Source organism: Glycine soja, chromosome 5 (assembly GCF_004193775.1).
Source record: "Glycine soja cultivar W05 chromosome 5, ASM419377v2, whole genome shotgun sequence".
Taxonomy (NCBI): domain Eukaryota; kingdom Viridiplantae; phylum Streptophyta; class Magnoliopsida; order Fabales; family Fabaceae; genus Glycine; species Glycine soja.
This window is the reverse complement of record NC_041006.1, coordinates 4,403,561-4,419,753: the sequence shown is the minus strand read 5'-3', so window position 1 is coordinate 4,419,753 and position 16,193 is coordinate 4,403,561. Positions and strand designations below refer to the sequence as shown.

At 32.4% G+C, this 16,193-nt stretch overlaps 3 protein-coding genes across 3 annotated transcripts; all 3 read right to left on the bottom strand.

Moving 5' to 3' along the window:
- Positions 1 to 658: 658 nt before the first annotated feature.
- Positions 659 to 3,706, bottom strand: LOC114412079. Its single transcript, XM_028375853.1, has 3 exons — positions 2,765 to 3,706; positions 1,594 to 1,723; positions 659 to 1,460 (listed from the first exon to the last, which is right to left on the bottom strand). Exons 1-3 carry the CDS (start codon positions 3,467 to 3,469, stop codon positions 886 to 888), a joined length of 1,410 nt encoding a protein of 469 aa, XP_028231654.1. The 5' UTR covers positions 3,470 to 3,706; the 3' UTR covers positions 659 to 885.
- A 4,051-nt stretch (positions 3,707 to 7,757) lies between these two features.
- Positions 7,758 to 8,801, bottom strand: LOC114412078 (dehydration-responsive element-binding protein 1F-like). Its single transcript, XM_028375852.1, has one exon. It carries the CDS (start codon positions 8,731 to 8,733, stop codon positions 7,969 to 7,971), a length of 765 nt encoding a protein of 254 aa, XP_028231653.1. The 5' UTR covers positions 8,734 to 8,801; the 3' UTR covers positions 7,758 to 7,968.
- A 5,952-nt stretch (positions 8,802 to 14,753) lies between these two features.
- Positions 14,754 to 15,926, bottom strand: LOC114412077 (ethylene-responsive transcription factor ERF026-like). The gene has a single exon (XM_028375851.1). The coding sequence runs from the start codon at positions 15,649 to 15,651 to the stop codon at positions 15,103 to 15,105; it is 549 nt and encodes a 182-aa protein (XP_028231652.1). The 5' UTR covers positions 15,652 to 15,926; the 3' UTR covers positions 14,754 to 15,102.
- Between the last annotated feature and the right edge of the window lie 267 nt (positions 15,927 to 16,193).

Here is a 16,193-nt window from a genome sequence, read left to right as displayed (position 1 = left end):
CCCTTTTGTTGCACCTCAAGTGGTCTAGCTTTTGTCATGTGCAAATGTTAAATATTTTTATATTTTTAATATAAAACATTTTACGTTTATTTAATTCTTTATGTGTGTACCTTAACTAATATGATAACGGTTTGTTGATTGCATAGAATAATTATAGAAAAAGATATATTATTTATAAATAAATTGATACATCATTTTCATATCATTTTCTTTATTTCTTTGTCACATTAACTAGCTCATCTCACATTTCTTTTTCTTCTCATCTTATTTCTTTTTATTTTGTATATTCCGTTTGTACAAATACAATTTCTCAATCGTTGAAAGTAATTAAGTTACTAAGAGTTCATATATACATGTTGGGAAGATTTTATTCTATTTATATATATATATATATATATATATATATATATATATATATATATATATATATATATATATATATATATTAATTTGATCTCCTCAGTCAACTATTTATCATCAACACATCTAGCGTCATTGTTGTTATTGCTTGTTGGAGAAGATGAATTCAGTGTATGTTTGATTGAGCAGTATGGTAACTACACCTTGCTTTTTTTTTCACGGCACTGACAAAGTAACTTTTTATTTCTTCTGATTTTTCAATTATTCTTCGTGATTTTGAAAGCTAAAATCAAATCTCTTTAGGTATCCATACATGCACTTAATTGGTTTCTCCCAAGTCGTAATATTTATGCAGGATATGGGGAAGAAAAACATCATAACTAAAACCAAAATTTCCCCTAATAGTTCCTTCCAAAATTTAGCATCCCGTGTCCCCGAGACAGGGAGAAGAGGCTAATACAATTAATGTAAAAAGCAAAAAAAAAAAAAAAAAAAACAATGGAGGAAGATACTTGCAACATCTCATTAGTGGCTAGCACATGACGTGAGTTCAAGTGTGAACTCATTCACCAAATTAGTGAACACCTCGTTTGCCAGCTCCTGACCCAATTGTTGTATGTCTTGATCAGAGCTCTTCCACTCCTCACACTTATCCATCTCCCTAATGTAGACACACCTTCCTCCTTGCACTTCCCAACCCAAATACATTTCTTGGGGTTGTCCATTTATCCAATCTTCAGCTACCTTGCAAATTTGAAGCTTCTTTGAATAATCAATGTCTTTGTTTTCCTCAATACTCTGCTTGAAGTAATCAAACAGCAGGTTCTCTGCCTTTGTTATCAAACTGTTGGGTGTAATTGACCTTTTAACGAAGTTGAGAAGATCACGAGCATTGTCCTCATGGTTGTGATTGTTGTCACGACGCAAGTTGTTTTGGGCACGCACTTTTGGCACTAATAAGCGGGAACATTGTTTTGTATAATGGTTGTGTGGTTCATCCTCCAGCTCTAACCGCGCGAACATTTTCTCTAAAACCACTGGCTCCAGTGGAACCACACTTTCAAAATGGCATCTTTTGTGCATATGCTTGTGTTTCCTTCCTGTAATTACATCATTAAATATACACACTTTCATTCATTTGTCAGAGAAAAAGCATGTATTTATGCTGCAAAACAAATCTTCATCAATTTTTGTGGTATTTTGTTGTTGAGAGGGAGAGAGAGGGGGCATTACCTTGAGAAAAGGAAAGAGTAATGGAAGTGGAATTGATTTGAGACTTGTAAATATCTTCTTCATCTTCAAACGGGCAATCTAGTATTGATTCAGGACTAAATTGTTCCTTCTCATCATTCGGCCAATATTCCTGTTTCATGAGAACAGGTTAACTAATCTCGTATTTTCATTTGATAAATACAACTGACATTTTATTAAGGCAAGAGTTCAAACAATCAGAGTGAAGTCAACAAAACTTCACCATGAAAAACCAACTTTGTACTTAAATTTTTACGTGGAATTCATTTTCTTTAGGCAAAAGAACGGATGGGGATTAAAGCGATTCCAACTAGGTTGACATTTCCTGAATCTACGGGCAATTCATTTTGGAGTTTATATACTATCTATTTATTAAAACACACTATTTTCTTTATTTAATGCATTTTGATTTAAATGACCAGTCCTAGCCTTAGTGTCAGTAATTGCAGTGAGTTTCAAAAACCACCACACCATGCACGTGCAAACCACATTACCAGCTGTGCTTCCCAAGTTGATTTGATTTGCACATGCATGGTTTACCAAAAAAAAACCCCATGCATGATTAATCAAGGGAATCGTATCCTCCAACGCAATATATACTACTTATGATCATTAATTAAAATTAATAATTAAAGATTTTAATAATATTTAAGACGTACATGCAAAAGAATATTATAATATCAACCATTGTTAAGATTTTAAATTTTTAAAGTGTGTTTTTCTTACTTTAAAATAGTTAACTTCTGAACTAATCATCAATTTTGAATTTTGCATTATAAAAATGTTTGTCTTACTAATTAATGTAAAACAGATGGCTCCGATTTAAAAGCCATTCATGGTCTTTAAATTTTTGAACTAGCTTCTTGTAAAAGCCACCGAACCCCCGAAATCTCCAATGTTCTAATTAACCCACCTAACACCTTTTGTTTGGGTATAAATGTTATTATTTCGAAATATTTATCGATTAATCTTTCTTAAAAAATCTAATCATTTTTAATATAATTTTTTTAATCACTTTTTTTTCATGAAAAAATTCAAACGAAAAAACTTATTCAAGAAAATCAGGTGCAATCCCATTATAACCAACAAACCAATCACCGACTTATTAGTACAGAATCCATACACCAAAGACAACTTAAAAAAGATTACTTACCTTAGTTACTACTTCTTCCACCTTGTGATGGGGCGCACCCTCTTCGGTACCCTCAAGTACGAGGTAATTCTCGTTGGAGCTCTCAGAGGAAGAAGAAGCACCGGCAGATGTAAAAGTGAACTCGCTGTCTCCCCAGCTTTCACTGCCACAAGCGGAAGAGGTGGTCACGCTCGGGGCATGCGCAGCGAACACGGTAGTACTATCCTCATTCAACGACGTCGCTTTACGATGCTCCTCATGATCCAGCATGATGAGTTCATGGAAAGATCTCCTCCTCCGCGGCACATCTTCGTTTCCCTCTTCCCTCGCCGCCGCTTTCCTCCAGAATCTTCTACTCAAAACCTTCCTCGAGAAGCTTCTACAAAGAACACCGGCAACACCTTTCTTCGCTTTACCACTCTTTTGTGACAACGGCGGCAGTGACTTTATCGCGTTGATTACTGCTCCAGAAGCTCTCTGCAAGGCCGATATGGTTGTGGATCGTCGTCGAGGGAGCGTGCTCCTTCTTTTGCGTTGGAGCTGGAGATCTTTCTCCCCGAAGAATCCCACGGTGGTGCAGCATTGTCGGCGCGGGAACGATTTGAAACCGTTCGTTGAACACGAACTGAGGTCATCCCTCAGGTAGTCCTTCAGCAAAACGGAGCGTTTTGGGAGATGTATTAGAGAATGATTATTACACAGAGGTGTGGCACCACTAGAAGCCATATAATATGTAAGGAAAGTTAATTGAACAAATTTAAGGTAGCTAGGGACTAAGGAGAGAAGAAAAGCGAGTAATGGTGTAGAAATATAGAGATACTTAGGGACTATATATATATATATATTGTTGAAGAACTGCACAGAAAGGAAAGACTTAAGAAGGTTCGGCGGTGAAGATCTCAAAATCTCAACACTAAACACAGTCTGTGAGATAATAAAAATAATGTGTGGGAAGAAGAGAAATTTAGAGGTTGAAGTGCATGCGATGAAAAATATGAGTTTAATGAAGTGTGAGAAAGAAGAAGCTTGGATGCTTCTTAATTGATATTCATAAAAATTTGAATCTGGAGAGGGATTAATTTTATTGTTATTGGCTCAATTTGAAGTTTGTTGTGTAGTGAGTTAAACAACTAATAGTAGGATACTGGCTGCTTTGGACTGCCAGTAGACTCCTAGTTGACCCTTCCTTCCCTCCCTAATTTCTCTCCATGCGCTTAGGCACGTGCCACGTGTTTCTGATCCTCCTGTTGACTTGCGAGTCCCCACAGTCATCTCATCGTTTTCTTTTTAGTATTTCTTTCCGATTCCTTTCTTTTTTTCTGGTTAATAAAAGAATTGAACACATTTTAAAATTGGCAAAAGCCGATAAACAAGGGTAAGACTAAGAATCAAATTTTCAAATGAGAAATTTAAAATAAACAATAAGAATTTTAAAATTCTTTAACACTATTATATATGTTATTTATTATTAATTTTTCTTAACTTTAATTTTACTTGTAATCTTTTAATGCATATTTGACAAATTCTGTCAAGTATCAATATATTCTTAATTTCTAACATACTCCTTATTAATAATTAAATTTTTATGATTTTTCTTATTTATTTAATAAATTTTCTTAAGAAAATTGCGTCCCAAGTAATCTAAACTAATAAAATATGTATTAAAGTCATAAAACACATAAAAGTATTGTTAACTCATTGTCAATTACATCAATTTAGATGGACTTTATTTGTACTTAGATTAATGTAAACTCAATTTATAAGTCAGAGATAAGAAATTTAAATGTAAAATTTAAAGAAAATAAGAGAGAAAAAGGATAAGAAATTTAAAATAAAAGATTAGGAGATAAGATAAAAATTAAAGAGATAAGAGATTAAAGTAAAAGATAAGAAATGTAGAAGATAAAATAGATAAGATGAGAAAAGTAAAAGATAAAGATAATGATAAAAAGATAAATTCAAAATGTGATAATGTTGGGACCTAGCATGTCTTATTTGCCTAATATGTATTATTTTAGATTTTTCTCTATGAATTAGGTAAATTTTCCCTACTCACATCTATTAGAATACATGCTCCTCATGCCTCATGATGTCAAATCTATCTTACATATTTATCTCTCAAACGTCTTTGCAAAGACTCAATAGATAAAATGCATTAAGTTCTAATTCTAGAAGTTTGTTTTAATGCATGGACATAATGCAATCACCTTATGACTACCATGATTTTATTAAAGATACCCCTTCCTCTGAGTTATATTAAAAATTATCCTTTTTCGAACGACTAATTCCTAAAATTGATGCATATAAGATCTTCCTTGTATTTCTAATAAGGATTATCCTCTTTCGAGCGCCTAACCCTTAAAGATGATACAAGGATGAATGATATATGAAATTTAAAATAAGAAAGAATAATAGGAAAGAAAATACATGTTTGCATTGATAGATATGAAGCATACAATATATCTTTTGGTCTTTTTAGGTCTATCAGACCCTAACTAAGGGGGTTTAGTCTTTGATTGTCATGAGAAACTTTACACTTTAAGGATTGTTGTGGATAGAAGAAAAGGGATGGACAGAGAAAGAAAATGGGATAATGAACATAGAAAGAGGATTTCCCCTGTTAGAGATACTCAGGCTTATGATGTATTCATTAAAGAGTTATGAGTCTTCGGGGTGGTCTAGGGATTGATATCCCGATGTGTAGGTTGTTTCTTTCAATAGTAAAATACAAGTCTATATAACATAGAAAAGCAGGATGCTCATGATGTGTACATGTAGGATGAACCAAATCTTCATTAAATTGAATTTTTCCATTATAAGGTGCTCGCACCTGTTCTACAGTACCTCCAGTGAATACTCCGCCAATATGAAAAGTTCTTAATGTTAGTTGAGTGTCCGGTTCTCCAATGGATTGGCCTACAATAATACCTACCACTTCTCCTAATTCCACCAAGTGACCATGAGTAGGACTTTGGCCATAACACAATCGACAGATCCAAGATGTATTCCTACAGGTAAAGGGAGTTTGGATAGATATTGGTTGGGTTTGAAGGGTTTTAAATCGATTCTTTTCTGCTTCCTACTCCTTTTATAGGACTAAGGTAACTTACTTTTTACGCTGACTTCGTGTTTAGTGCGGAATTTCACACTAAATGCGCCTTTGAGCTTCTTCATGGGCCTTATTCGCGCTAAACGTGAGCTTACCCGCTTAGTAAGGGTGTGCACTAAGCAAGCTATTCAATTCTTCCAATTTTTCTTCAAGGTTTTTTCTTTCAATTTTTGCATCAATTTTCCTCTAAAGCACTTGAAATCTTCTTCTTTTAGCTTCTGCTAATAAAAAATTACAAAGATATTAATTTCTTTATTATTTCATTAAAAACAACAATAAAGTAAAGAAATTACAATCATTTTTAGTCAAAATTGATTATCAAATTTTGCAGTTATCAAGTATTGTTGATAGTATTCCTCTATTTTGTTTTAATCATCAATATTAATATGATGACAAAAATAACCAAAAAAGAAGAAGCTAATATCAAGTTCTTAATTTGTGTTTTATACAAAGTATTTAAGAAGAATATTAACAATATCTTTTTGACTGATTGCTGAATTTCATGTACATTAATTCTATTAAAAATGTTGTTACAACCTTCATAACATTTATTCAATAGTAAATTCAAAAGAAATATTCTTTTGAACTCAAAAGTGAACAATGATGATAATAATGTTATTGTAAAAATTAAAGGGTTTAATTCAGGTGATGGAATATGATTCGTGAATTATTATAAATTCTATGGTATTTATTTTTCATTCTTGCAAATTAAAAAAATAATACTGTTGCAAAATATTAATTTAATTCGTTTAATTTTTCTCAATTTCATTTAAAAAATAAACGTTATTCTATAAACTATCCTTCACACGCTAATATTAATAGGTTGAAAGAGTAAATATCTATTCTTCGGTTCTCTTGAATTCTATATTGTCTTATCTTTTGGTTCACTTCCTTTCCTTTTTCATTGCACCTAAAAGAGTGATCGTTGAAAACTAATTAAGAAAATTACGAGGGGGCCCATTATTTGTTGTGTTCCCTTCATGTAACACGTACGGTGTGGGATATGAAAGTATGCGTTCAGTTGGGGTAAGGGTGAGGGTATGTCTTTTTTTCCATTTGTTTACTCTTATTGTACTATGCTAATTGAGCATCTTTTGTAGTATCATTTAATCTTAACAAAAACACACACACACGTTTAAGGAAAGACATATAAAAATACTATTATTGATAAAGCTATATGATAAAATCACACACACACATAAGTTGAAGGATCAAAAGCATATAAAAATACTATTATTGATAAACAATATGATATAATCATGTCTTAAAAATGAATAATATAATAATAAATAAATAAATAAAAGATGTCTTAGTTCACAGGGTAGGAATATAAAAATAAATTAAAAGAATATGGATTTTGAAATTGAAAAGTAAGTTATATGATCTGTTAGAGAGAGAGATGTGTGTTGATGAAAAGGTGTTTGATAGTATTTAGGAATTTTTAAAATATTATTTCTCTTATGAAAAATGCATGAGAAGTTTAAAAATTTGAGCTAAACTTATTTGAGCTCTATCATTATAGCTTAGAAGATATCTAATGTCCTTATTTACTTAGATAAGTTCGTAATAGTCTAATGGAGGTGGTGTATTTTAACACTGGTTACTTATCCGATGCCTTTAATTATTTACTTAGAGGAACTTGCTTCATGCAAGGCAAATAAAGTTTTGTTTCATACAGCGTGCATATTAATTGTTGATTGCATAATTTGAATTTGTTTATGATGAATTATGCAATCAGCTGCCATTTAACAAGACAATATCTATATGTATCTTTTTTATCGACCGCTGGGGGATTGCAAAACGTGTTTCTTTGCAAGACGTGCATATATATATATATATATATATATATATATATATATATATATATATATATATATATATATATATATTGATGAAAATGGAAAATTTATTTTACAAACCTTTCCTTTATCTATATGATTATGAGAATTACAAAAACAACTGAATGAGAAAATTTGCAATGTCTTACAGTTTTATGATCCTCCCTATATAGCTAGCTCCTTATATCGTCTCGGTCTTGGTACATTTTCGTACTCCTCCGTTCCTAATTATGTACAAAAACCAAAAACGAAAGAAGACAAAGAACAAACTAAACGCACTAAATTGTGAAGCTCCACAAGGATACCTCAGCATCATCCTCCACAAAGTTCCAGACATCCCTAACATTAACATATGTTACAAAAGTAGGCGATCTTAAAGGCTCATCCGCCATACTCTGAAGCCACTCACGCATGTCCTCAAAAACCGGTGCATCTGCCATTGTAATTTCATCCAAATCACAAAAAACTCTCAAACCTTTGTTGCTATTGGAATCTTCATCAAAGCTGACGTCACTTCTGCTAACTTCACAATCATCAGCAACGGCATCATTCACAATACTATTCTGTAACTGCTCGCCGCAGCTGTCTTCCGCCGCAATCGCTACAGCAGCCGCCGCCGCCACTCGCCGTATCTCCTTCGCATTTGTCGACGCCGGCAAGGGCAGCCGCCACGCCGAGTCGGCGAAGTTGAGGCAAGCCGACTTGCCCCGAAGCGCGAGCGCGGCGACGTCGTGCGCACGTGCGGCCATCTCAGGCACTGGATACGTTCCAAGCCAAATCCTGGTGGACTTGTCGTTGGGAACACGAACCTCGCAGACCCACTTGTTGTTGTTCCTCCTTCGTACTCCTCGGTACACCGGGTGTCTTGTCTCCTTAAAAATTCGACGCCCCGCACGTTTCTTAGGACGCGCCGAAGCTAGTGTGTGCACTTCCTCGTCGGAGTGAAAAGTGTTTGGAATGTTAGAGGAGCTACCAGTCTCCGGCGACGAACAAGAGTAGCTTCCGTTGTTTGATTCGTTGAATGATTGTCCGAGAATATTCATTTGTTGAGAGTGTTTTTGTTTGCACTTAGTGGAGTTGGTTGTAGAGTGGCTTATATAATATGTGAAGTGGAAGTTGTGAAATTGAGTGTGAGAATTGAAGTGAGTGGATATGAATGAAGAATAACGCACGTGGCTACGATGTGGACACGGGTCGGGTACAGTTGGCATTAGTTGTATGGGGCCAGACTTGCTTTGGCTACTTGAAAGGATTCATTCCAATTTCTTGGTTGACATTCATTGTCACAATCTGTAGCCAAACTTAACACTTTGACCCGGATTTCCCCGCTATTGCTGCAGTTTCGGGCTATCAATGCTATCGCTTTGGACTGTTTGGGAAACAGAGTCTAAGACGTGTTTAGAATTTTCATGGTCGTGACTCGTGTGTAAAGTAGAAAGATAGAAAATATGTGATGGGTCATTCAACATGTCATTCACGTTAGCTCAGTCATACAATTCATTTTTATTTTCACATGTTTTAATAATTACCCTAAATCATAGTCCTACACAGTATCATCGTAAATGTTGAACACTGAGTTTTCACGGTTTGAGGGGAAAGAAATAAGAAAAAAAAAAAAAGAAACGAAAATACATTTAAATTAAAGAAGACGGTAACACTATTAAAAAAAAATGATTCCTGAAGAATCATCTTACTATATAAGATAATGGTATTTTTATAAATAAATATAATTACTTTACGATGATTTTATACAAATCATTTTAGAAATTATTATTCTAAGATGAATTTTAAAAAATCGTCTTAAAAAGATATCTTTGTCTACGAAGATTTTTTATGAAATTATCATAAAAAGTAAAGACTTTTTATAACGTTGTCTATGACAACGATTAATAATCATCATAGAAAATATATTTTAACTTACATAGAATAATCTTTTTTCAATAGTATAATAATGTGAATTTCACACATTTTATTGTTCATTTTTTATCCTTTTTCTTTGCAAACAAATGAAACTTGATGGTGTGCTTGGGAAAGGAGGACAAATAAAATACATCTCACAATTGTAAGAGAATTTTATCAATCAAATAACCCTTTTTTGGGATCTAGTTTCTATTCTTGAGAATTAATATTAATTCCTCCACAATTGTTATTGGCCCTTTTTCTTTCTTTACTCTTTTCCTTCCTTTCTTATTTCCCTCACAAATCTCTTTTTGATGTGCACTTTTTTCTCCATTTTAGTCAATATAATAAAATCATGATCTCATATGCAATTTGTTTAACGAAATCGTGATTCCATTTGTATTTTTTGACAATCCATTGGAATCACGATTTCATTGTGTTGTAGAAATCATCTCACAACGAAATCGTGATTGCATTTGACCTAAAATTATGCAGGAAATTTTTTTTTCTTTATTTCGTAGGTCAATTATAATTCTGTTGTGCAATGTTTTTACAACCATTTTGTATAATAAAAATGTACTTTTGCTGCACTAGTAGGATACCAAAAACATGTACAACAAAAATGTAATTGTATTGTGCATTTTACAATAGAATCACACATTTGTTGCATAATATTTTTTGCACCCACACTAGTACAAAGTAACTCTGTTTCCCCTATACAAAGTGAGATGATATTTTTGAAATTTTTTAATGTTGATAGACCAATAACAATGTTATTTGTGCCAATAGCAATTCTCTCTATTCTTTATTGAATCCAACTAGCGGGGCACTGGAGAGTGTAGGCGTATGGCGTATGTAGCCCATCGTAGGCCCAGTTTAACTAATTCTTGAGGTCTAATAATTTTAAGGTTATAATACAATTTTCATAATCCTATTTTTAATAATTTATAATTTTGATCTCATATTTTTAAATAGAGACACTGTCTCCTTTATTTTAAAAATTTAATATTTTCATCCTTAATTTATTAAAATAAAGAATAAAATGTTTCTATTTTAAAATATATAGACTAAAATTACAGACTATAAAAAAAATCAAAATTATATTTTATCCTAATTTTAAAATATTATTTTAAATTATTTATATTTTTTAAAATGCTTTTAATTTCTTAAATATTTAATATTAATTTATGTAAGAGTATTTTGTACTTTTTAATATGTACTCTCTCCATTTAACAGTAGAAATTCAAAGAATGAAAATGCTAATAAAAAATTAAAGATGGACCAAAACTTATTAAAAAAATGAGGAGAGACTAAAATCAAAATCTAAAAAAGTTGAAAGACAAATATATATAACCCTTAAACAAAGCACAAAGATGATTAGATCGTACCAACAATTAGGAAAAAGAAAAGAAAATGATAGGAAGAATAATCGTAAAAGTTAAAAGCCACGAGGACTTGGTGAGTGGGATCATTTGGGAAACATATATATTTGGAGGACCACTTATTACACATCTTGAAGTTGGAGATCCTTTCAGCCTATTGCGAGGAAGTCAAGTGAGCACACATAGTTAACCTTTTAAATCTGTTCCAAATGAGGAATATGATTGTGTCCTTCAGGATGCTCCCTTTGTTACCTTCTCTTTTTTTTTAAAAAAAATATAAAATTAGGAACTGAACTCTCAACTTACACGCACCATACCAACTAGCTAGTTCGTTATTCAATTTTACTTTGTTTCATCTAGAGTATATATAGTAATATTATATTATTTCTTTATACTTTTATAAAGCAAATCCTCGTTGTCACTTCATACATATTTTTTCAAATACAATTTATATTGTATAGGTCTCACTATAGGTCGGTTACATGTCAATCCCCAATCATCACCACCAATATCTTATATTAACCTTAGTGGATTACGTAAATAGTTACTCACTTGATAATGATCCTCGGCTATTAATAAGTGCATAATAACATAGATAGATAGGTTAAATTCATTTTTCACTAGAATTCGCAAAATATACACTACTTTGAGCATTGAAATTCCTTTTCAAATACTCACTCCCACCTTTGGAGAAAGAGCTCATATTGAAGCGAGAAAAACAAAAAAGGGGTCAGAATTATCTGAAAAGCAATAAAAACACAATTACTTTTTAATTACACCAAATCCTCGATCCAACTATATTATTTTGGATAACAACCCAGCGCGAAGTAGATACATATGAGTGACATTACATGTAATAATACATAAAAAAAATCTAGACACAATGTCAATGTAAAAATTGTACCAAAAAATGTCAATATAAAAATTCTACACTACCAATGAAATAAAATTCACTTTAGATATGACTTATAAACAATTATTACAAAATTCTATAATCTTAGGGTATATGTTGATATACATAATTAAATGAGAGTATATAAATTTTTTAATTAAATTCTTGAAAAAGAATGAAAAATGATTTTTAATTGAACATACGTATTGGACAGTGAGAAGTTTTTCTTTCTTAATTTTAATTTGCAATTTATTTTTAAATTGTCTGTCTAAAAAAATGATTATGTACACTATTACATATCAAATGTTGAAAACATGAAATAATAGAACTAAAAAAGAAAGAAGAAAAAGGTAGTACGTACTAGAGACGGTCGCGTATGGATCGTGTTTCAATATTCAATTCTCCGTTTTCTGTTGTGCATTAATTAGATTGAAAACAATGAACCAGCCAGAATCCACTCCTGTCTTACCTTAATTTTTAATGTAAGAAAAAACCAGTGGTTTGGTCGCGATATTAAAACATGCATATAATTATAAATAAGATATGCTCCCAATTATAGGAGAAAAGGAAAAGAGAGAAAGAGAGAGGTCACCAACCAAAAAGCAGTGATAGGATTGGAGCCATGAAGAACGAGGGGTCAGAAGGAAAGATGTCGGCCATTTGTGTCGTCACTTTAGTCAAAATCTTTTGCTTCTTAATTTCAAACTTTGCTGCTCAAATTTCTGCTCATCACTGAAACTTATTTGGTCCCATTCCCTTTTGGATCAATAAAAGTCACTCCTTTTATTTCAATCTTTTTGTTCTTCCTCCTGCATCTGATGATATTGACTCATCAACACTGGACCACTAAGTACACACTTGAACTAGACAATTACTTGGCTAGCTGTGCTTATTAAATTAAATTATTGAGACTATAGACATGGAAATTGTAGCAATAGTTAATGCTGGTGAAAACCTGTTAGGGCTTCCACGGAAGAAATTAGTATTACGCGGTTGGATGATATGCTCTAACTAATTTCTATATAACTGCCTTTCCCTAGCTACTGGCATAATCAAGACACTACATGTTATCCAGCCTTGAATTGAGTTCTTTAATTTCGTATACAGCTCTTTGTCTCTATATTTTTACTTTTGGCATCGAAACTTTCTGTACAACCTGCACTGGCCAACCTAAGTATAAAATGTCATTGTACAATGAGACTCATGATACATTAATACACACAACCTAAGTTTACTAATAATAGCACATTAATTATTTTAAATATCAAACATTATATTTACTGTAGTACTTTATTAACTTAATTAGTATGTCTAAATTAAGGGCATTAAACTTATACAGTAATTAACTGCAAAAAAAAAAAAAACTAATCCTTGGCCCACTTAATTGATAGAAGCAAGACATGACAGATATTTTATCAACAGTTGTCTGACTTAAATAATGTAAAGAATACATGTGATATATATATATATATATATATATATCAGTTTAGCTTTGATTTTTGAATTAACTATATATTATCGTCAACACACCTCAAACACAATTACATTTACCGCGTAGGGGAAATTTCTTGTTCTTTTCATTTCTAGTGTTTACCATTTATTTAGTAGCAGTAAGATGACAAGAGAGAGAGAGAGAGAGGAAGGCCCCCTCCCATGATTGCAACCCAGACAACTGAACAGCGGAAAGGTTTAATCAAGTAATATCATATATCTGTAGATGTTGACTCAAATTAAAAATAACATTATCTCTTCCCCGAGTTTATTATATTAATGGGATGGACCACCCGTGTTTGGTCTAATTGTAATATCAAATTTGGCATAGCGATATATAGTGATATTCATTCAAATAATATTTTTCTTAATAAAAATAATTCGTTTTTTCTTTACTTTTGTTTTTAGAAACTCTTTTTTTATTTGGAACTTTATTAAATTTTGACTAATTTGGAGTTGAATTTACCACTTAAGGGGTTAAATACTCTTTCCATCTACAAAACCTTTTTAATTATAAGATCTTAAAAAAAATTGTAACGTCTTCACCATTGTTTAAAAATCAATAATAGGAAAAAATATATTAATATATTTTCTTTATTATTAAGTTTTAAACAATGCATTTTACTTATTATTTATTCTTAAGCGTGACGAGTGTATTGTTTCCAAAGATTCTACTAGCAGGAACTAATTCAGTAACTGACGGGTGATTCAGTATCTTGACCTATTGAATGACGTATAAGTCAAAATTGTTTGCTTATCTTTGTTGAAAATATATTTACTTTTTTATTTCATTTTGTTTTTATATTTTTATCGTATGATATTATATTTGTTACATTTCTCTCTATTTTTCTATCTCTTATTTTTACCTCAAACATCATATCTTGAAGTTTACCAAAGATTATTTAAGCTTTCAAAACTCAAACTTAAAATCATTAATAATTTATTTAAAATAATTTCATATCAACTAATTTATATCTTAATGTTCAATATAATAAATAATATATCAGTTAAAAATAATAATAATAAATATTAATTTAATATATATTTATCAGTAAAAATTAAAAAATAATATAAAAGATTGAGTTAGATCTCTTAATTTAGTTTAGTTTGACGTTTTAGACGGCAGAATTGTCCAATGTCCACCATTCATTATATAAAAATAGAGTGCAAAAAATAGTGTGCGAATAAAATAAATTTTAAGCATGGTACATTTCCTGCTTCATATATCATTCCATTAAAGAACATAAACTACCCGCTTTTCTAACTTTTGCGGCGTCGCAATCGAGAGATCTTCTTATTCATCGCGTCTCAAGCTGCTATTTATGTCTCCCTCCTGTTTCCAGTTTTAGTACTCTTGAACAACAGAAAAATCATGCATATACTACTTAAAGAAGAGGCAAAAAAGAAAAGGAAAAGTTTGATTCAAATGTCTCATAAAAAAAAAGTAAAAGAAAAGAAAAGAAAAAAGCATAAGGAAACTTCTGATACAAAGCACCCAGATGCATTCTCATAAGTCACAGGCATGGAAAACCTTACATATAGACATATAGTAGAACTACTAAAACACACAGACACATGGTCTCAGAACAAAGTAGCCCTGCCTTAGTTTTACTACCCTTAGTTCTCAATTTAATTAATTTACATATTAATTATATCCAAGTTCTCACTTCGATACCATATAATATAACCAAATTTTCCTATTAATCCCATTATATTAGTTTAATTAATTGATTTATATTATAGAGGGATCAAAAGTTCCACAAAGTTTCTCCAACATAACTTTGGGTTGAGTCATCGGAGGGAGGGCTCATTCTGGGAGGAGATAGCAACATTCCCCCAGCCATATCGACCAGCAAACTTGGCATGGAAAATATGGCCTCCTCGTCCATAAACTCAGTATCAAACGAAGTGAAAACGTTATTGTTATCATACTGAACTACTTCTGCCTCATTTGTTGTTGATGCATTAACGTTGTTGTTGTTGTGGCTTGCTTCAGGCTTCATGAGTTCTGCTGCAGCAATGGCAGCGGTGCGAATGTCCGCAGGCGATTTGGATGCCGGCACCGGATACCCGCCAACCGAGTCAGGGAAGTTGAGAACCGCCTCGCCGCCTTTCAGGGCCAACGCCGCCACGTCGTAGGCTGCGGCCGCCATCTCCGGAGTCAGGAACGTCCCCAGCCATATGCGGTTTGTTTTTCGCGGTTCGCGGATTTCAGTAACCCATTTTCCTCCACGGCAACGGATTCCATGGTACAATGGATGCCTCTTTGATGATGATAATGATGATGATGATGCCATGTTTGGTGGTGGTGTTGTTTGCAAGAAAAGCAAGGTTTTTTTTTGGCACGTGGGGAAATGAATGAAATGAGAAATTAAGGAATAGGAAGTAGGTGGGTCTAGCTAGGAAAGGGGAATGAAATAATTTGGAACTTGTTTAGTTTCACTAGTTTAATCGGAGGATATGATATTTGTGAGAGGAATAATAGGGTCAACTATATTTATATATAGTATCATATTCATGTGTAACGTACATATATATAAGGAGACAGTTTGGTTAATTTGGTGGTAAGTTTTAAGATGACAAACCTTGTTTCTATTCTTGTTTATATATATACATGGAGAAAGGAAACGGAGATAATGGTTTGGATTGAGGACGTGAGCAGACAACATTGTGGTATGCAAAAGTGAAACCGTGGGAATTTCGCGGGGTAACTGAGTAATGGGTGATTACTGATTTTGTTTGTACTTTAAAATGGTGGCGCATAGCTGGGCTCCATTTGTTATTTGTTAAGGTTTTGGAGAAAAGCCAATGGAAAACTAAAAATTATATAGTTATAGAG